The following is a 17,797-nucleotide window of genomic DNA, read 5'->3' as shown; positions in this document are numbered from 1 at the left end:
GATGATCTTAAGGTCCTTTCCAACCCTGACTATTCTATGATTCTATGTATATTAGGTTTGAGTTATGGTTTGCTCCTACCCGGTGTTTTTACCAGCCCGATAACAGCGAGATCCCACTCAACAGCATCCCCCCCGGCTCAGGCTGCAGCGAGGACCCAGTGCGGAGGTTACTGGAGCCGTTTGCCATCTGGTGGTGGATGAAACCACAGCTCCGTGGCAAGCACTGGGTTACAGGCCTTGGAAAACCTGTACAGCCAAGGTTTTCCTTGGTTTGAACAAGGAACTGCTCAAACCCCAGCTCATCTTCCTCCAGAAAATAACCTCCTATCCGAGTGCTTAAGAAAGCCCTTCCCTTTTGCATCCTCTTTTCTTCATGCTCATGGATCTCAGTGCTCAAGCACAGCTCCTGGGTGCTTAGAGACACACTCAAGAGGCAGGGTTTTGTCTTCTAAACTCAAGGCAATGTGTTTCCTCCTCCTCGTTGTTAGTACTAAAAGGTGGGAAGCCCTAGACCAGCAGACACTCTTTCCCATTATGGCCTTGCCAGCCCAGTGCACACAATTCTTGTTTCAAGCACAGGTGTGATTCTCCAGTTTGGCTTCATTTTGTCTCCTCTAATGGGAATCCTTGCTCTAAGGGACACTTTGCTGTTATCAATAGCTGCTCCCTTTCATGACCTGCTGCAAGCTGGAGAACTTGTTTTCCTGTACCAGACAAGATACCTGCAGAAGCAGCCTCATCCAAACGCTATTGCTCACCAGGGTCAGAGTTTCCATGTTGAGCTCTGATTTTAAACCTACTACAGCTGCCAGAGGTGTCATACCCCGACCTTGGTACACAGTCTTGTACACTGGGAAACTTGGGGGGGGGAGGATTCTCCATCAATGGATTTGATGATAAACTGGTGTCCTTGGCAGTGAGGGACCACAGAGGCTTCCTGCCCACTGATACGTGTGAGGATCCAGAAAGGTTAACTGCAGCAGAGCTGGAGATGTGACTGGAATGTGTGCTAATTCTGCCCTCCCCAGATGCTTGAGCTGTTTTAGCTGCCTGTCACTGTGCATCCGATGATACCATTGCTGGGATGCCAGGAATGCCTTGAAACACCTTTTAGAAAGCTGGGAGCAAATAACCAGCGTTATTCTGATATCCCACCCTGGGGTTAAACACTGGTTTAACTTACAACAGCTGTCAGTGCACATGCACTGGCTCCTTTCTTCACTGCTGTGATTGGAGCTGTGTTCCAGCCCTTGGAGGATCACCACAGCCCTGCCCCTCTCCTGATGCACACACACCAGTTGCTGTGCTGTTTCCAAGGTGTTAATCTTACACTTAAGGCTCATAAAGCCTCACCTTATCCCCTCTGCACATTAACCTTGGGCAGTTATTAGGATAAGGGCTTTGCTTTGTTGACCCTGAACATAACTCTCCCTCTCCCTTTGTTTCTGCAACAGTCGCTGGCTGCTCTCCACTTGGGAAGTGGCTGCAAATCCTCCCATGGAAGTCAGTGGGAATATTCCATCCATTCCAGTGGGAGATCTCATGGAGCACAAGGTAAAAAGATCCTTTCCAATAGATGACCTGTAAAGCTACCGATACCTAATGAGCTCTATGGCACCAGGTGCTTCATACTATATACAACATCTCAGGTAACTGGGGAATGAAATGGAAGCTCTATAGCTCCTGAAGGAACATGAACATTCAGTGCAGACCCTTTGCTGACAGGCAAAGATGTGAAGATTGACAACGTTTTCAGATTACAGGTATTTAAGGCAAGAGATGGACCATATCTTCAGGAGCACTTCCCTTTACTGGAGTGACAATATCCACCACCTCACCAGGTAAGAAGAGATTCCTTATAGTCTAAGACAGGTATGTAAAACACATGGTAAACCGTGGTACAGCCAGCAGAGAGTGAACACAGCAGGAAATAGCAGTGACAAACCACAGTATCAAATGGAGAACAGGCCACCCTCTGAAAAACAGAGGAAGAAGAACACGGGCATAGGGACCATGTGGAATATGGTTCTTCCTGTGCTTCCTCTTCTTTGTGTGAGCTGTACCCCAAAAGACGCAGCACATCACAACAGATGTGCCTTCAGGGTGCTCCATCCACAGCAGGTCCCTGTATGTGTGCAGCTCGGCATTGGAATGCCATGGGAGTGGATGGAAGCATTGCTAATCGAACAATAAACAACTGTACTGCTGGCAGGCCTGGCTGATACAGTGAGATTGGGAGCTAGAGTAAAAGCTAGGGACTATCTTCTTCCATGCTTGAGTACACGAAGGGCAGAAACATTACCTCCCAGCTCAAACAAAACTAAAGGGCACATAGGAGGTGCTGAGGCTTGTTTCAGTTGCTCTTCGTAGAGCTGTTTGCTCTGTCTCGGGTGCAAACCCACTGAGCTTGTGACACTGCCCTCAAAATTAACAGGCAGTCAACACTGAAAGCTTATGGGGGAGATGTCCATGCAAACAAAACATCTAAGAGCTCAAGTCCGCTTCTCATTTCGATGGAATTCAAACTGCAGCAAAGGATCTATGGGGCTGAGGAGCTGCACTGAGTTCCTGCCCCCTTCCATGACAGCAGTCAAACCACATAGAGTAAGCTTATGCTTTGGTTTCCCATTGATAGCATCAAGGCAGCAAAGTCAACCCCCCGTGATTCCACTTGCCAAGCAGTGCTCTGAAGGCTTTGAGGTGTTTCACAGCCACCGAGCACCAGCCAAGAGCATCACAACTACAGCTCCTGGTTTTGTTTCCCCATCAGTGAGCTCCCTTTCCAAACACGACTCAGGCAGATCTCCTGCATCCTGCAGTCCCACACGAGTATTCCTGCTTTTAATCACCAAAGTGTGACTCTCCACAAGCATTCCTTGGAACCCCAGGAACCCGCAGCCTGCTGTGAATCCAACCTGAAGGAACGGTTTCACCGTGTCGTAAAATGCTCCTTTAATAAAGAGCAGATGATTTTAACCAGGAGTTTTATGTGAAAATAACAAAGTGCAGACCTGGGGCCAGTTTCCTCCCTAGGAATCATAGAATCATGGAATCATAGAATAGTCAGGGTTGGAAAGGACCTTAAGATCATCAAATTCCAACCCCCCTGCACTGGGCAGGGACACCTCACACTAAACCATGGCACCCAGGGCTCTGTCCAACCTGGCCTTGAACACTGCCAGGGATGGAGCATTCACAACCTCCCTGGGCAACCCATTCCAGTGCCTCACCACCCTAACAGGAAAGAATTTCCTCCTTAGATCCAATCTAAACTTCCCCTGTTTAAGTTTTAACCCGTTACCCCTTGTCCTGTCACTACAGTCCCTAATGAAGAGTCCCTCCCCAGCATCCCTATAGCCCCCCTTCAGACACTGGAAGCTGCTCTGAGGTCTCCTCCAGCCTTCTCTTCTCCAGGCTGAACAGCCCCAACTTTCTCAGCCTGTCTTCATATAGGAGGTGCTCCAGCCCCTGATCATCCTCGTGTTCTCCTCTGGACTTGTTCCAACAGTTCCTTTGAAGGCTCCAAGAAACTGAGTCTTTAAACCCAAACTCCTTCCAAGCACCATGGAAAGGATGTGTCAATGGGACCATTCCCTGAGCTCTACCAGCAGAGCCTCAGCTTGCCCTGTGATCAGCTCCTGACACAAACTACTCCTTAATGTATGTGGAGCAAGTGGGCACAGCTCTGTGTACACTGGCGTTGTGTGAAGGGATAATGTCATTCTGTGTCATAAGCTTTTTAGGATGGGGACGTTCTCCTCTATGCGGGTGTGAAAAGGGCCTGAACAAGCAGCTCCCTGACCCATTACTCCCTTCCACACTGCTGCACATGGTCACTGGCTGCAGCTCTCAAGCTTCTTTGCACGTGTTGGTAACCTGGCTCTGCTCCATCCCTTTGCCTCTATTGACATTTGCTATCCCCCCTACAGCAATAAGGTGAGTCAGCACCTGAAGGAGCTGGGTGCTGATTCCAAAGGGAAGTTCTCCACTGGAAACAACTATCCCAGGACTGTTTCTTCGTTGACATGAAGCGTATCCAATGCCCAGGTCGTGTTGCAGCCTGAGCATAGGAATGCACCAAAGGGAACCTGCTCTAGTAGAAGGTGTCCCAGCCTGTGGAACTGAATGATGTTAAGGTCCCTTCCAACCCAAACCATTCCATGTTTCACTGAAGACAACAGACAAAGCACTTTAATTACTGCATTATCTTTATTTGTATATCAGAGGCTTGCCCAGCTTTGGGTAGGCAAGTTGAGTCTAACACCCTGTTTTGTTCCAATTGGAGGATGTGGCTACCATCACAAAAGCATGCGAAGAAACAAGGTGTTTCCGTGCAGCAGAATTGCCAGGATGGAGACTAATTGATTCTTTCACAGATCTTCATGCCCAGAATGCTTGGAATTCCAGCACTGGCACAGCCATTGACATTATCTCGTGCTAAAAGGAACAAGAAAATGAAGATATTGAGTGACAAGATCCCTGTATCCAGTGAGGAAAAGTCTGCCTACCACACAGATTCAATCCCCAATGATGGTTCTGTTTGAGGCTTCTGTTGGTCTCGATGGATATTGTGTAAAGTGTTTATGGTGTAGCTCAAAGGGAGGAAATGTCTGTACAGATTTACATCACCTTTGTGCTCCACCTTTCCCATAACCTGCATACAGCAGGCAGCATATAGCATCCAGTACATTCCATGTGGGACTATTGTATTGCTGGGGCATCAACCGGGTACAGCTGCCACACAGTGGCTCCTTCTCACCCCAGGCAAACCACTTTGGAACAGGATTTCAGACATAAGCATCCCAGAGCCTTCCCCTTTCAATCCTATTGTGTAGTTTACCCCTCCTCTCTAAAGCAGAACAACATATTCCTGCCCCAAAGGTATCATTTGGACTTAGTTTGGAAGGACAGAAAGGTGGTTATGAACTGTAACAGGAACATCACGTTCTCATCTTGGAACTTACGGCTGGTGCTTTCAAGCTGGTAGAGAGGCAGACCCGCGCAGAGCTGCTCAATGGGTCTCCCATAGACAAGCCAGTCCCTGGCACGGCCAAACATGGAATTGCCAGGTTGGAACTGTACCCACACATTGTTTGGAGAGTACACTTTTCTCATAGCCTGAAAGGAAAGCGTTAGACACCATCAGCAATGTAGCTTTGGGTTCGTTCTACGGCCCCAAATCTAAAATCCCCTTCCTTTGCCTCACACAAAGCAGTAGCAAAAGAAGCTACATACTTTTAGAGGAAAAGAAGTATTTTCAATCTCATCAGGAGCAATATCACTAGATATTAACTGCCAAGATAGCAAAATGGAGCTGCATTGCTGCCACAACAAGCTCTGCTAGTAAGTTTTGCTGTAAATGTGCTGTCCTGTAGCATCAGACAGTTCAGAACCCAAGGGAAAACCAGTCTAAACTGCTTCCCAGGGCAGGGGATGTTGCAGTTTTAGTCCCAGTGCCAAGTCACTACAAAACCCTGTATGGGCCTGCCAAGATTGCTCATCACCTGAAAAGAATGTTCTACCTGACATTGCCTTCCAGTTCCATCTTGTCAGATCGCCTTCATCATCTTGGGAATGGAAAAGCCATTCCTAAGGACAGCTGCTCTGAAAGGCAGAGCAAGGGGCTGCTGTCATAGAATGGTTTGGGTTGGAAAGGACCTTAAGGTCATCCAGTTCCAACCCCCCTGCCATGGGCAGGGACACCTCACACTAAACCATCTCACCCAAGGCTTTATCCAACCTGGCCTTGAACACCGCCAGGGATGGAGCATTCACAACCTCCCTGGGCAACCCATTCCAGTGCCTCACCACCCTAACAGCAAAGAATTTCCTCCTTAGATACAGTCTAAACTTCCCCTGCATAAGTTTGAACCCATTGCCCCTTGTCCTGTCACTCCAGTCCCTAATGTCACAGCACACAACTCTGACAGCAGCCTTTCCTGCATGGGTTTACTGTAGTTACCTGTCTCTCAAAGGCCTGGCGTCCGATTTCTTCCAGCTCTGGGATGTCTTCCCTGTTTATCTTCATGATGAAGCAGGCATTCCGTGAGAACAGCCTCGTTGCAATGTACCCCTGTGGTTAAAACAACGGAGTTCATGAATTAAAGGCTACCACCAATATTAGCTGATTGTCTAATGCTTTAGGACAACCTAGAGGAAACACAAAGGGGCTACACAGGCTACTACTGTGGAATGAATCTGCCCCTTTGGGGAATGGAAGCAGCCTGCCCAAGCTGATGGCTGTCCATAAGGCTGGAAGGATCTTTCCCAATAGACTTGCTACACAAGAGTGATGGAAGCCCATTCTCCATTGATCTCATGGAGGTCAGAGGCATCCTTCTCACCATCCCAAGCTGCCACCGCAGATTTCATTGTAAGTCACCACATCACATGGGTGAAACAAAGAGGTGGCCCAAGAGGAGTCTTCAAATAAATCATGTTTCAGGACAACTTATGATGAGAGTGCTCTAAAATCATTTCTGAGCTTAAAAACTCAAGTCAAGGCAGATTCTTAGATTTACTTACGTGTGAGTAGTCAAAAATGGTATCAGAGGAGTACATGCCAGAACGGACATGGACATCAGCAATCCTGTTCTCATTGTCGATAGTCATCGTCCCAGTGACATAGCCATTCTCAGGTTCTTGCAGGACAAAGGTCTTGGGTAAAACACACAAAATCATTGCTCATCGTCTGCTTGCAGCTTTTAAAGGGGCAATAAACCCAAGTCCCAACTCTTTATGTAAACAGTAAATCCCTTCACAACCCTATGGCAGTCTCAGGAGGCTCTTGAGGTTGAGACTAATTGTGCATGAGTGTGTCAGAGTGAGAAAGGAGGGGACAGGCTCCCGCTGCAGGCTCAGGAACAACACCACAGGGCATCCCAGTCCCTGTGTGTACTAGCAGGAGACTGCTGCAACTTCATCCAAGGGCATCTACACCCCAACACATTTCTTGTTACCATGCACTGGCATAGAGCTGCCTCTTTGGCTTATATGATTGCAAATGCTATTTTTCTCTACGCTTGGCCATAAGCACCCTGTGCTTTTCCTCCTATTATCTTCCCCCCCTGCCCAGGACCCAATACATGTTAAATGAGTACATGCACTACAAGGCTTCTCATTCTACTTACGTCCAGTGCCGAAGTCTGAGTCCAGAAGACCCCCAGCAGGACGAGGACTGCAGCCTGTGAGAGGAACACATCAGACAGTGCCGTAAAAAACCCCAGTTCAGGAAGAGAGGGAAGCAGCATCAGTTTGCAAAATCCCCCACTTCACACATGTATTAGCTGAAAACAAGTCTTCAGTTCTTACTATTAAGCTCTCTTTTGCCTGCAACTGGTAAAGCAGAATGATAACAACTCAAAGTCCCTCCTCGATGCCGTGTTTCTTCTTGATTTGCCTTCATAACCACAGCTGTGAAATCACAACTAAATCCCCCTTCTGAATTACAACTGAGTTCTGCACAAATGATGCTTCAAAGGGATCACTGTGCCCCCAGAGATGCAAGTTCCCCATGAAACAACCCAAGGAAACAACCCACAGATCCCATTAACCCCAACACTGTACCACATACTTGAGCATCATCTTCTCTATCCTTTTGCTTTCAGAAAGGAGGAACATTTTCTAACACAAGCTCAGAAATGAATATACTCACAAGCCCGTTCATTTTCCTCCAGATAAGACCAAGAGGCTGCAGAAAGGAAGAATGCAGGAAAAGCCCAGAGACCTTCAACTTTTATATCTTGCTGGAGGTGTGGGAAACACTTGACAGGAGTTTTCTTGACCAAGTCCATATCTACATGCCAAACTATGGCAAAGCTCATATCTGAATTTTGGGCTGGCACAGATAACCTGACCCCGATATGATAAAAGCACTCAGGAAGTCAGCTTTTATGAAATGAATCACTCTGCCAATGCCATTATTCAGTGGTTTAAACTTCAGAGGAGTTCCCACTCTTGGTGGTTCCATTGTTTTACATATTTAACAGGATATCGTCTAGAATGAAACGGCATCAGGAATAACTCTGCTATTCATTCCTACCAACTGCATTTCGTCTTCTGGAATATAACCCCTAACAGTCTGCAGGCAAATCCACCTATGTCATGGTGGCCTGCTCATGAACAGAGTAATTCATCAGTCATTTCTTCCATCCAATATACCCATGAGCTCTTGACAGGGAGTGCTGCTTGGGTTTGACTGGTTACCATGATGGATATAACACAGGCATCAAAATCAGTGATGGAAGCAGGAATAACAACTGTCCTGCACAAGACACTGCAGGTAACTTTCAGCCTCCTCAGCATACATGGACCTTCAGAGGATGTGCAGTTCACACAAGGCCACAAACCCAAAGGAGCAGGATGGGGATTCCTCCTTTAAAGCTACCTCTGTTTTCTGTATGTAATCCAAGTGCCAATCATCAGGGACTGTAGGGATAGGACAAAGGGTGATGGGTTTAAAGTGAAACAGAGGAAGTTCGGGTTGGAGATAAGGCAGAAGCTCTTCCCTGTGAGGGTGCTGAGGCGCTGGCACAGGGTGCCCAGAGAAGCTGTGGCTGCCCCATCCCTGGCAGTGTTCAAGGCCAGGTTGGACACAGGGGCTTGGAGCAAGCTGCTCCAGTGGAAGGGGTCCCTGCCCGTGGCAGGGGTTGGAGCTGGGTGAGCTTTAAAGTCCCTTCCAACCCAAACCATTCCATGATTCTATGAGTATTCCTCTATGACTATGACCTTGCCTGGCTCCTCCTCAGCTGTGACTCCACACCAGCCCATGCTGGAACGTTGACAAATCACACTCTGCTTTCTATTAGCATCTCATAAATGAGGCCCATTCCCTTCTAAGAAAACAAGAACTCAGCCTAAGAGCCAACATAGCTCTGTAATCTCAACCACTGGAAGAAAAGGTGAGAGAGATTGCGTGGAATCTCTCTCAGCAAACAGGCCTCAACAAAAAACAAAGGAAATTGCACACATTTGCTTTATTGCACAAAAAAAAATGGTACCTCAAGTGTAACAAAGCTGTGCTGATAAGCAGGTATCAGAATGCACATAAACAGATATAAACTGAGAAGCACTGCTAGACTGATTAGATTAGACTGCCTGAAAGCTGGCTCTGCCCCTTCTGCTCAACAGATTCTTTGTTCCTGACATTACAGATATGTCAGAAACACTCAGATTTCAGCAGCCAAAGGAGCCTTTCGGAGCAGGGATCTAAGAGGGTTCGGGTGCCACAAGCGAAACCAAAAAGCTTGAGTAAGTTGAAGTAAAGCTTAAATAACTTCATGTACTCTTTTCTTCTGAAAAACACCCAAGATCGAGCTTCTGCATTTTAGGCACAGGTGAGAGCAAGGCAACTTGTGAAACCCTCAGCTATTTCATGAAGGACAATTACAGCAGCCACCATCTCCTGATTTCCACCTCCCCCTGCACTGACTGGGCTGTGCTGCTCTGATCAGACAAGGCCAACAAGGAAAGATTAATTCCTTAATTAGCATTATTGCAAGAGACAACCACTGCCAGATGCTACAGGCAAAGCCTGCGTACACTGCCAATAGGGAAGCCTTGCTTTTTGGAGGCTTCCCCCCTCTGTCCCCTACCTCCCAATAATGCACCTGAAATCAGTGCGCAGGCACTCAGGGGCAACGTTATCCATGACAATGCGAGAGTCATGGAATCATGGAATCAACCAGGTTGGAAAAGAGCTTTAAGCTCATCAAGTCCAACCATTCCCAGCACTGCCAAGGCCACCACTGACCCATGGCACTGAGGCCTCGTCTCCACGCTGTGTGAACACTTGCAGGGACGGTGACTGAGCCCTGCCCTGGGCAGCCTGTTCCAATGCCTGAGCACCCTCTGGGCAAGGAATTTTTCCTCAGCTCCATCTAAACCTGCCCTGGGGCAGCTTGAGGCCGTTTCCTCTTGTCCTATGGCTTGTTGGGAGAAGAGATTGACCCCACATTACTACAACCTGCTGTCAGGCAGTAGTGTAGAGTGATAAGGTTGCCCCTAAGCCTTCTCTTCTCCTTCAGCTGTTCCTCATAAGACTTATTCACCAGCTCCATTCCCTTCCTCTGCAGCAGTAGGACAAGGGGTGATGGGTTCAAACTGAAACAAGGGAAGTTCAGGTTGGATATAAGGCAGAAGCTCTTCCCTGTGAGGGTGCTGAGGCACTGGCACAGGGTGCCCAGAGAAGCTGTGGCTGCCCCATCCCTGGCAGTGTTCAAGGCCAGGTTGGACACAGGGGCTTGGAGCAAACTGCTCTAGTGGAAGGGGTCCCTGCCCCTGGCAGGGGTTGGAGCTGGGTGAGCTTTAAAGTCCCTTCCAACCCAAACCATTCCATGGTTCTATGACTCCATGAAATGAAAAGGATAATTGTCCAACTGCAGTTCAAGCCTGATTACCACGCAGAAATTCCAAGGTAGATGGATTCAATCATCATCAGCTCTCCTGGTGCCTTTTTTTTCCCAGCTCCTTTTGGTAAATATGTACTTTATCAGGGAGGGAGCAGGTAGTGGGAGGAAGGGGAAGAACGAAGCAACACCTCAAAAAATCAACACCATTCTCTCTGCTTCCATTAGCAGAATGCCACGCACGAGATAAAGATGGGGTGACACAGCCTAGAGAAAAACTGGGTGGCACAAGGACAGGTGAAGCAGAATGAAGTTAGAAACTAATTCAAGCTTCGAGGCTGAATGCAGGAATGATTTCAGCAGTTGTGCCTGTGTTAGACAGCAACATGTAGAAAACCAGGTAGAAATGTGTGTGCACGGAAGGAAACAGGAGCTGCAGTAAAGGTTTAAAGCCAGAGCAGCTCTTCGCCTTAGGAGTCCCCTGCACAGTGGTGCAAGAGGTTTGTACAGAAACAGAATGTCTTGAGCAGAGCTTTAAAACTGGGAGAGACAAACTTGTACTGGAACAAGAACAGGGTCTTATACAGTAAAAGCAGCCCTCCCTGCCCTGTTTCCTGGCTCCTACTGCTGCCATTAGTTTTGTAAGCTATTCCTAACGTCAAATGTGTGTGTTTGCCGTACAAACCACTCAGGAGTTGATGGAAGGATTGGAGGTGCAGGCTTCCAAGTATGACACATCACTGTAATGGCCAAATTGGCTGCGGTTGTTGGAAGAAATGGGCAAAAGTGCTTTCCAACTGATTGCTAACGACACCACAGGGATTAGCATTCCACAGTTTGGTCTCAAAATGCCTTTCTTGAGAACTAGTCCATCAATCAAATATCCAGAGGCTACGAGAGGGTTTCGTGACATGCAAAATAAGGCTTCTCTGTGCATTTCGGGTCTTGGAAGCTAAGGATGTACCTGTCTCCATTTGGCATCCCCCTATCAGTCCGATTCGAAGACCCATAAATCTTTTCCCTTAGGAATTTATTACTTTCATTCATCATATTTTAGCTGCAAAGTGGGTGCAAACTAGATGGAAAGCAGAGGTCTCTGCTCACAGTGCTGGCAGAGCACAACACCTCCACTGCACTCATGTAGCCTGACCAAGGCACCAGCCAGCAGCAGAATGACAAGAGCATGGCCCTGACTGGTGTAAATGAGAATTGGGCCTCACCTTCTCAAGTACAATAAGATTCTGTGGCTTTTCCAGTAAGAGCTTCGCTAAAGATCCTCAGCTCAGTTCAGAGACTTGGGTTTATAATGACATTGAGTCCCCATTGTGCCATTCTGGTGATGAAAAGGGCAGCTGAAGTGTGTAAACCCACACTGCCCCACAGCACAGTGCATGGTCAGTGTACAGAGGTACCGAGAGAGCTGCTATTGAATAAGAGTAGGTACTTCTGGAGTAGGTAAATAGCATCTCTGAAAGTGCTTCTTCTGTAACAGGCACAAAGAAACAAATCCATGTTATCTGAGGTGATACACATATATATAATCTTAGTTTATTATTTCCTTTAAAACAATAGTGACATAAAATGCTCATTGTTACTGCTCCTCCCTTCCTCATCTCTTGTTGCCCCTAGCTTATGGGCCCTTTCTGGCATTAGCCCTTAGTCTGTAATCAGGTCCTGTTCTCATGAAGAGGCTCTGTGAAGACACAGAGGCTGCACCCAAAGACTGACAAGCAGATCCGAACAGAGCGAGCTCAGACAGGTAACAAAAGAACTTGGTAATTCCTAGGATTTAGAGTAACCTCATGGTTTCCAGGGACTGGCTTAACATTTGACACAGCGAGGTTAGCACCTCCGTTGATATGAAAGCTGGTATCAGCTATAGATACAATATCAGGCTGAGTCCTTCACCTGATGTTTTGCCTCCTGTCCTTTGGAGACACAAATCATCACTGCAAATTTCATTAGGCATCTGTTCTCCAGTTCCTGTTTTTTTTCCCCATTTAAAAGTTACTATGACCCACACTGAACCGACCGTGACAAGGCTCCTTTCACCTTCCTGCACATAATGAACTCCCTGAGGTTGGTATCAAACCTCCTCTTATCAGAGCACTTCCCCAGGAAGCCCGGCGCGACTCTGTGAACACAGGGCACGTGCCAATAGGGTAAAGCCCGTGGAAGGTTTAACTTTGGGCTATTACTGTATAAAAAGAGTACACATGCATTGCCAGCAGCTCTCACCTCGCCTACCACCAAAATGAAGGTCACTGTAAGTATCTGCATCACTTTCTCATGAAATGGGTAAGGATGGATGGCTTTATTCTGAGTCTTTCTTGGTGCCGAACTGACTCGCACTGATTTGTGCAGGGGCTGCAGAGGGATAACGCCAAACGGGTTGGGATAGCAGGGGTGGGATGTCACTTTTGGCAGGGATTTCACGCCATGTGCCCACTGAAACGTGAAGGAGAGAAGTGCTCTGTTACAAGGGCAATATTCTCTCATTCACAACTCAGGTGCAAGTCAGTCTCAGCAAGTTTGATAAAGTTAGGGCATGGCTACAGGGTAGGGGAAGCACCATGGGACATGAAAGACTCCAAGTGCTTGACTCTGAAGCCAGGATGTTTACAGCAGGATAAATCCCAAACTGTAAGGGAGAAATACTCTGAGTCACACTTGGATTCTTCTCATTAAAATCCTCCTTTGAAGGAGATGGAGTTTGTGACTAACTCAATGTTGGAGGGATTGTCTCCAAGAGGATTGTTCACAATAATTATCACCAAAGAATGTATCATCATAAGGGTATTAAATCTCTCAAAAAGGTATCAGCAGCGGTTTTGACAAATCTGAGCAAAAAGCATGTGAGTCACTGAAACTACAGTACTTTACAAGTGGGTAAGAACGTGCTTAACCCTTCATTTTCTGTAACAGAAATGATTGTTCTACCCTTACATGATTAGTCCTGTATTCAGAGGCATGAGATCTATTATATTCAAACCCCATTTCTGCTGTGTTCTGAGTACAGAGCTGTGCTGTGCACCCAGATTCCAACCCTTCGCAATAGGTGCACATGGACCTTTCATGCATCTGCTCCAGGTCTGAAAGCTAAAGCTCAAGGTGAATGGTTCACTCCTAAAAGAGAGCATTTCAGCCCTCTTTCTGCAAGGAGTTCGCTGAACTGGGGCTGGATGTGTTTTACAGCCCTCTATTGAAATGATGCTCTTACCTGTGCAAAGTATGCTACTGAGGGTAAGAGAATTTATCATTAGCAAAAGGAGTCGTCTGTATATTCAAATACCCTTCAGCCAGACCCCACTTCAGATACATGCGAGCAGGTACACAAAGGCAAACTGGAAGTCAAAATGCTTTTACGACAGCAAACAACCTGATGCCAGATGTCCATTCCCAATGTCAAAGTGCTGTGATTTTCGAATGTTCATTTCAGATCGTGATTGCTTCTCTCCTTGGGGTTTTCCTGGCTCCAGCTCTTGCTAACAGGGTAAGTATGGAGCTAGCTGTGACCATACACTGCTGCCACAAGAACTAGTGGCTTTTAGATGTTTCTGAAAGAGAGAGTGTATGTTAAAGTCTGATGCTTAGCAGGAAACCGCATTGTTTTGATACCAAATAAGATATTTGGTATAAAAACATATGCTATGGAAGTGGTTGATATATTGAGGGGAAGCAAGGCAGTTGCTAGGCGTGAACTCAAAGTCTGTCTTGAAATAAGCGTAAGCATAGAACCCCAAATATTAGCATGTGACCACAAAATACAGTGAAATGCTGTAAAGAACCCACTGCCTGCACGTTCCTGCTGCCGAAAGGACAACAGGGAATTCTTTTGCTTTCCTTGGAATTTTTTCTTGCACGCTTGACTCTGAGCATCCAGCTTAAAGAACATTCCCCAGTGGGACAGTGAAGCAAGTGTTTCACACATCTCTATGGGGGGAATAGAGCAGCAGTGTTAAAGCTTGGCTGCCTTTGTAAGGTGGCTGCAGACACGTGGAAACCAGGGCTAGATAAAGCCTGAATGTCAGGCTTGACACAACAGTTCTCAGGACAGAAAATACTTCCCCTTTAATGGGATCTCTAAGAGCAACCGCTTCCCGAAACGTGGCTACGGGAGCTATGGCTTTGAGTGAACAGCTCCCGGGACCCCACCGTCCTCAATCCTCATCTCCTTTCATCTGTTCCCAAACCCAGAAAGGCGAGAGAAACCTCAAGGGGCACCGTGGTGTGAGCTTGTTCTATGACACAGGGGACAACATCTACCCAGAGGACTCTGACCCTTGGAAATCAGTCTGGGATGTGAAGACGGTGAGTGAGTGCCCCCATGGTGCAAACCCCATGGGAAACAGCAAAAAGGTGTGTCTGAAACACCTGAGCTTCCATAAGACTTCACAAGGTTCTATAGGAGATGCTTCAAAACGTTCTCACTGAACCACCCGAGTGCTTCTGCTGCGCTGATGTTTGTAGCAGTGAATCCCTGCACCCGACTGCAGCAGTGTAAAACCTCATACACACGGTGGTAGGGAGAAAGCAATTTACCCATTACCAGTCCTCAATGGCACATTTACCTAGGCAATATCATTGAAAAAGCACTGTTTTCCTTCGTTGGGATTATTTTTACTGTATGAAGCTTTATTTCTTCTTCAAATCAGTGCTTCTCTCTGGCAATCCTCTTTCACTGTATATTGCTTGCAACAAAAAAGCTCTTTCTTTCCTTTCCATAGGGCTATGTTGCCACCAAGGTATTGTCAAAACACACCTGCATCATCTCGAAAATGGACGAGAGTTTCCTGTTTGATAACAGGTTTCCTGAGCCACCTCTAGGCAACCAGGTAGGAGGGTGAATGAAAGCAGTGAGAAAGCTGAGCAGTGACCTATGAAAAGCCCTTGTTCCCTACACACAGAGCAGGAAAGGCTCCAAGGACCAAAGGCAAGCTTCTCAGCAAAGCTGAACTGAAGGTTCAGTCGTGTCAAACGATGCACTTCAAGAACCCCTCATCCATATTCAAAGCTGTGCAGAGAGACTCAGCTCCATCCTTGCCATCTCTAAATGCTGTTGTCTGGGTTTGTCTCTTTGCTGCTCAGGGATCTGACCCTCGCCAGCTTCCACCCAGAGAGAATCGCTTCCTCATCTCAAGAGACAGGCTCCAAAGCTTGCGCCCATATGGAAAACGCATTCAAGCCCTGTGCAGAGGGATTCCCTCTTACCTGGCTTACCCAGCTGCTGGTCAGTATGCACTAACAGGGTTTGTACACCAAAACAACGAGCAGCGAGGTTACAAATAGGGAATGAAGTGCAAGCTCCTTGTTGAACTCCTGTGGTTTTCTATGGCTTCTTATGCACCGGGGAATGAATACCTAAGGAAGAGCAACAGATTTGTCATCCTTGTGCACGTAACCTGGAGACCAGGCTTTGGGCTCTGGCTGCTAACACAAGGCTCAATCGTTTCGGCAGCTTCCTGCACATACAATACCTCCTTACCACGGGTCCTGCCCCAGCACAGCTTTGAGGTTCAAACCCCAATATACAGCTTAGATTTGTCTAAAAAGATGGCGCTAACCATTGCTCGTGGTGTAAGTTGAGAGAGATGCAGCTCACTTATTCTCTCAGTGCAAATCTGATCAGTTTTCCCTTTTCTTTCAGGCTCAAACTTCATTACGGAAGAGACTTCATGCTTCAAAGTTAGTGTTAATGAGCGGCCTTTCCATTACTGTCATTAATTCCTGAAGAATTAGACCAGCATCCGCATGAACAGGATTTTCCTCCCCGATAACCCGCTCTTGATCACATTTTCAATCATTCATCTGTCTCCTCTGCTCCTGTATCTCAGTAAAATTTATCATCACCCTACAGTGGTCTGTGCTCTGTTTTTACAAACCCTTTCAGAAATAGAAGCAATTCCCAAGACAAGTTGCTAAAGTAGTGTTCCGACAGAACCCCAATGTGGCCATTTCAACCTCATCCCGTATCATTCCCAGTGAGATTTCACATGCTGCCTTAAGCAATTATTAATCAGAGTAAAAGCAAATGGTGCTAAGCAATTACAAAGAGACAGATGCTCTATTGCTCTGATCAACCCAGAATAAGAGAATAAGTGTATGAAATGCAACTTGGAGCTGCATTTGGAGCTGAATACAGAAGGTACTTAATGTTTTATAGGTATTTCACACAGGAAGCATGAAAGCATCCCTTCACCAAGTAAAAGTTGGACATTTGAACAACTCAAAATGCAGTTAGGCCCAAACTAAGGTTTCTTCACCTAAGGCAATCACTTCAGTAACTCTGTCTAGAAAATACCACATCTTCACCTCTTCCCTCCTTGCTCAGAGGCCCTCTTATTGGATTGAAAGCAATTCCTTTAAGAGACCCTTTACCCATTGAGGAACAGTCAAGAGTTGCTCTATATAAAACACGTAGCAGCCTGTTATGTTGAGGAAATGTTTGGGAGAGTCTTTAAGAGTTAACTGACATCAACACCAAAGCAAAACTCCAAAGAAAAGCAAGAATCCCACTGCAGCATTCAACAAAAGCTCCTATCCAATGTGCCTGAGGTCTCTGGAGAGAATCTCCTCTTCTTTTCCAACCTTAGACTGCCTTTCCCCAAGATAATCCAGGCACCCTCTTCACTTATCCCATGGCATGTCATAGAATCATTGAATCATAGAATGGTTTGGGTTGGAAAGGACCTTAAGATCATCCAGTTCCAACCCCCCTGCCATGGGCAGGGACACCTCACACTAAACCATGGCACCCAAGGCTCTGTCCAACCTGGCCTTGAACACTGCCAGGGATGGAGCATTCACAACCTCCCTGGGCAACCCATTCCAGTGCCTCACCACCCTCACAGGAAAGAATTTCCTCCTTAGATCCAATCTAAACTTCCCCTGTTTCAGTTTGAGCCCATTACTCCTTGTCCTATCACTACAGTCCCTGTCACTGGGAAATGTCTTTCTGGAGCCCTTGAAGACTATGGGCCAGGCTCTGTAACAGATGATGATTTAAAGGTGCTCAAGGTGGCAGGGATCTGACCTGAGCAGGGTCTGTGGTACCCTGCAGGCAAACAGAGGTAACTCTCCATCAGGCTCACTCAGGTCTCCTTGATAGGGAATACCAGGACACTGATGCCTGCTCCAATGGGCTCTTGTTTAAGGCCAAAATTGCCCTAAACATTAAACATAATTGCCTTAAAATTGCCTTAATCATTAAACGTAATGTATCTGCAGCAAGGTTCAGTTTCTTACAAAGGTACTTTAACTTGATGCAGAGTCCTATTCTTACTATAACACTACACATTGTGATGCTTAATACTACTCCAAGCTTTTTTCATTCCATGGAAAGCTTAACTTAACCATGTGCCTTACAGTAAAATCTCACACCTTGCAGAAAACACCCAATTACTACTGACCCAATGAAGGGAAGGAGTTGCTTTTTCCACATCCAAGGAATT

The 17,797-nt window shown here is 46.7% G+C and overlaps 2 protein-coding genes across 2 annotated transcripts; one reads left to right on the top strand and one right to left on the bottom strand.

The window, feature by feature from the left end:
* Positions 1-4,190: 4,190 nt before the first annotated feature.
* On the bottom strand, positions 4,191-7,692 carry GKN2 (gastrokine 2). The gene is made up of 6 exons (XM_062621059.1): positions 7,655-7,692; positions 7,131-7,184; positions 6,526-6,657; positions 5,963-6,073; positions 4,965-5,118; positions 4,191-4,437 (listed from the first exon to the last, which is right to left on the bottom strand). The coding sequence occupies exons 1-6, from the start codon at positions 7,664-7,666 to the stop codon at positions 4,358-4,360; spliced, it is 543 nt and encodes a 180-aa protein (XP_062477043.1). The 5' UTR covers positions 7,667-7,692; the 3' UTR covers positions 4,191-4,357.
* A 4,822-nt stretch (positions 7,693-12,514) lies between these two features.
* Positions 12,515-16,139, top strand: LOC134164862 (gastrokine-1-like). The gene is made up of 6 exons (XM_062621058.1): positions 12,515-12,612; positions 13,786-13,839; positions 14,544-14,657; positions 15,074-15,181; positions 15,435-15,576; positions 15,994-16,139. Exons 1-6 carry the CDS (start codon positions 12,601-12,603, stop codon positions 16,068-16,070), a joined length of 507 nt encoding a protein of 168 aa, XP_062477042.1. The 5' UTR covers positions 12,515-12,600; the 3' UTR covers positions 16,071-16,139.
* Positions 16,140-17,797: the final 1,658 nt, after the last annotated feature.

This window comes from Pezoporus occidentalis, unplaced genomic scaffold (genome assembly GCF_034315485.1).
Source record: "Pezoporus occidentalis ecotype Australia unplaced genomic scaffold, CSIRO_AGI_Poc_V1 ctg226, whole genome shotgun sequence".
NCBI lineage: Eukaryota > Metazoa > Chordata > Aves > Psittaciformes > Psittacidae > Pezoporus > Pezoporus occidentalis.
This window is presented reverse-complemented; position numbering and strand designations above follow the sequence as displayed.

Excerpts from the sequence above, each read along its gene's own strand:
- LOC134164862 (XM_062621058.1), top strand. Across the intron at positions 13,840-14,543 it reads CTCCAGCTCTTGCTAACAGG|AAAGGCGAGAGAAACCTCAA; the intron begins GTAAGTATGGAG and ends TCCCAAACCCAG. Across the intron at positions 14,658-15,073 it reads CAGTCTGGGATGTGAAGACG|GGCTATGTTGCCACCAAGGT; the intron begins GTGAGTGAGTGC and ends TCCTTTCCATAG.
- GKN2 (XM_062621059.1), bottom strand. Across the intron at positions 6,074-6,525 it reads CCATTTTTGACTACTCACAC|GGGTACATTGCAACGAGGCT; the intron begins GTAAGTAAATCT and ends TTTTAACCACAG. Across the intron at positions 4,438-4,964 it reads CCAGCTTGAAAGCACCAGCC|CACGAGATAATGTCAATGGC; the intron begins GTAAGTTCCAAG and ends TGTTCCTTTTAG.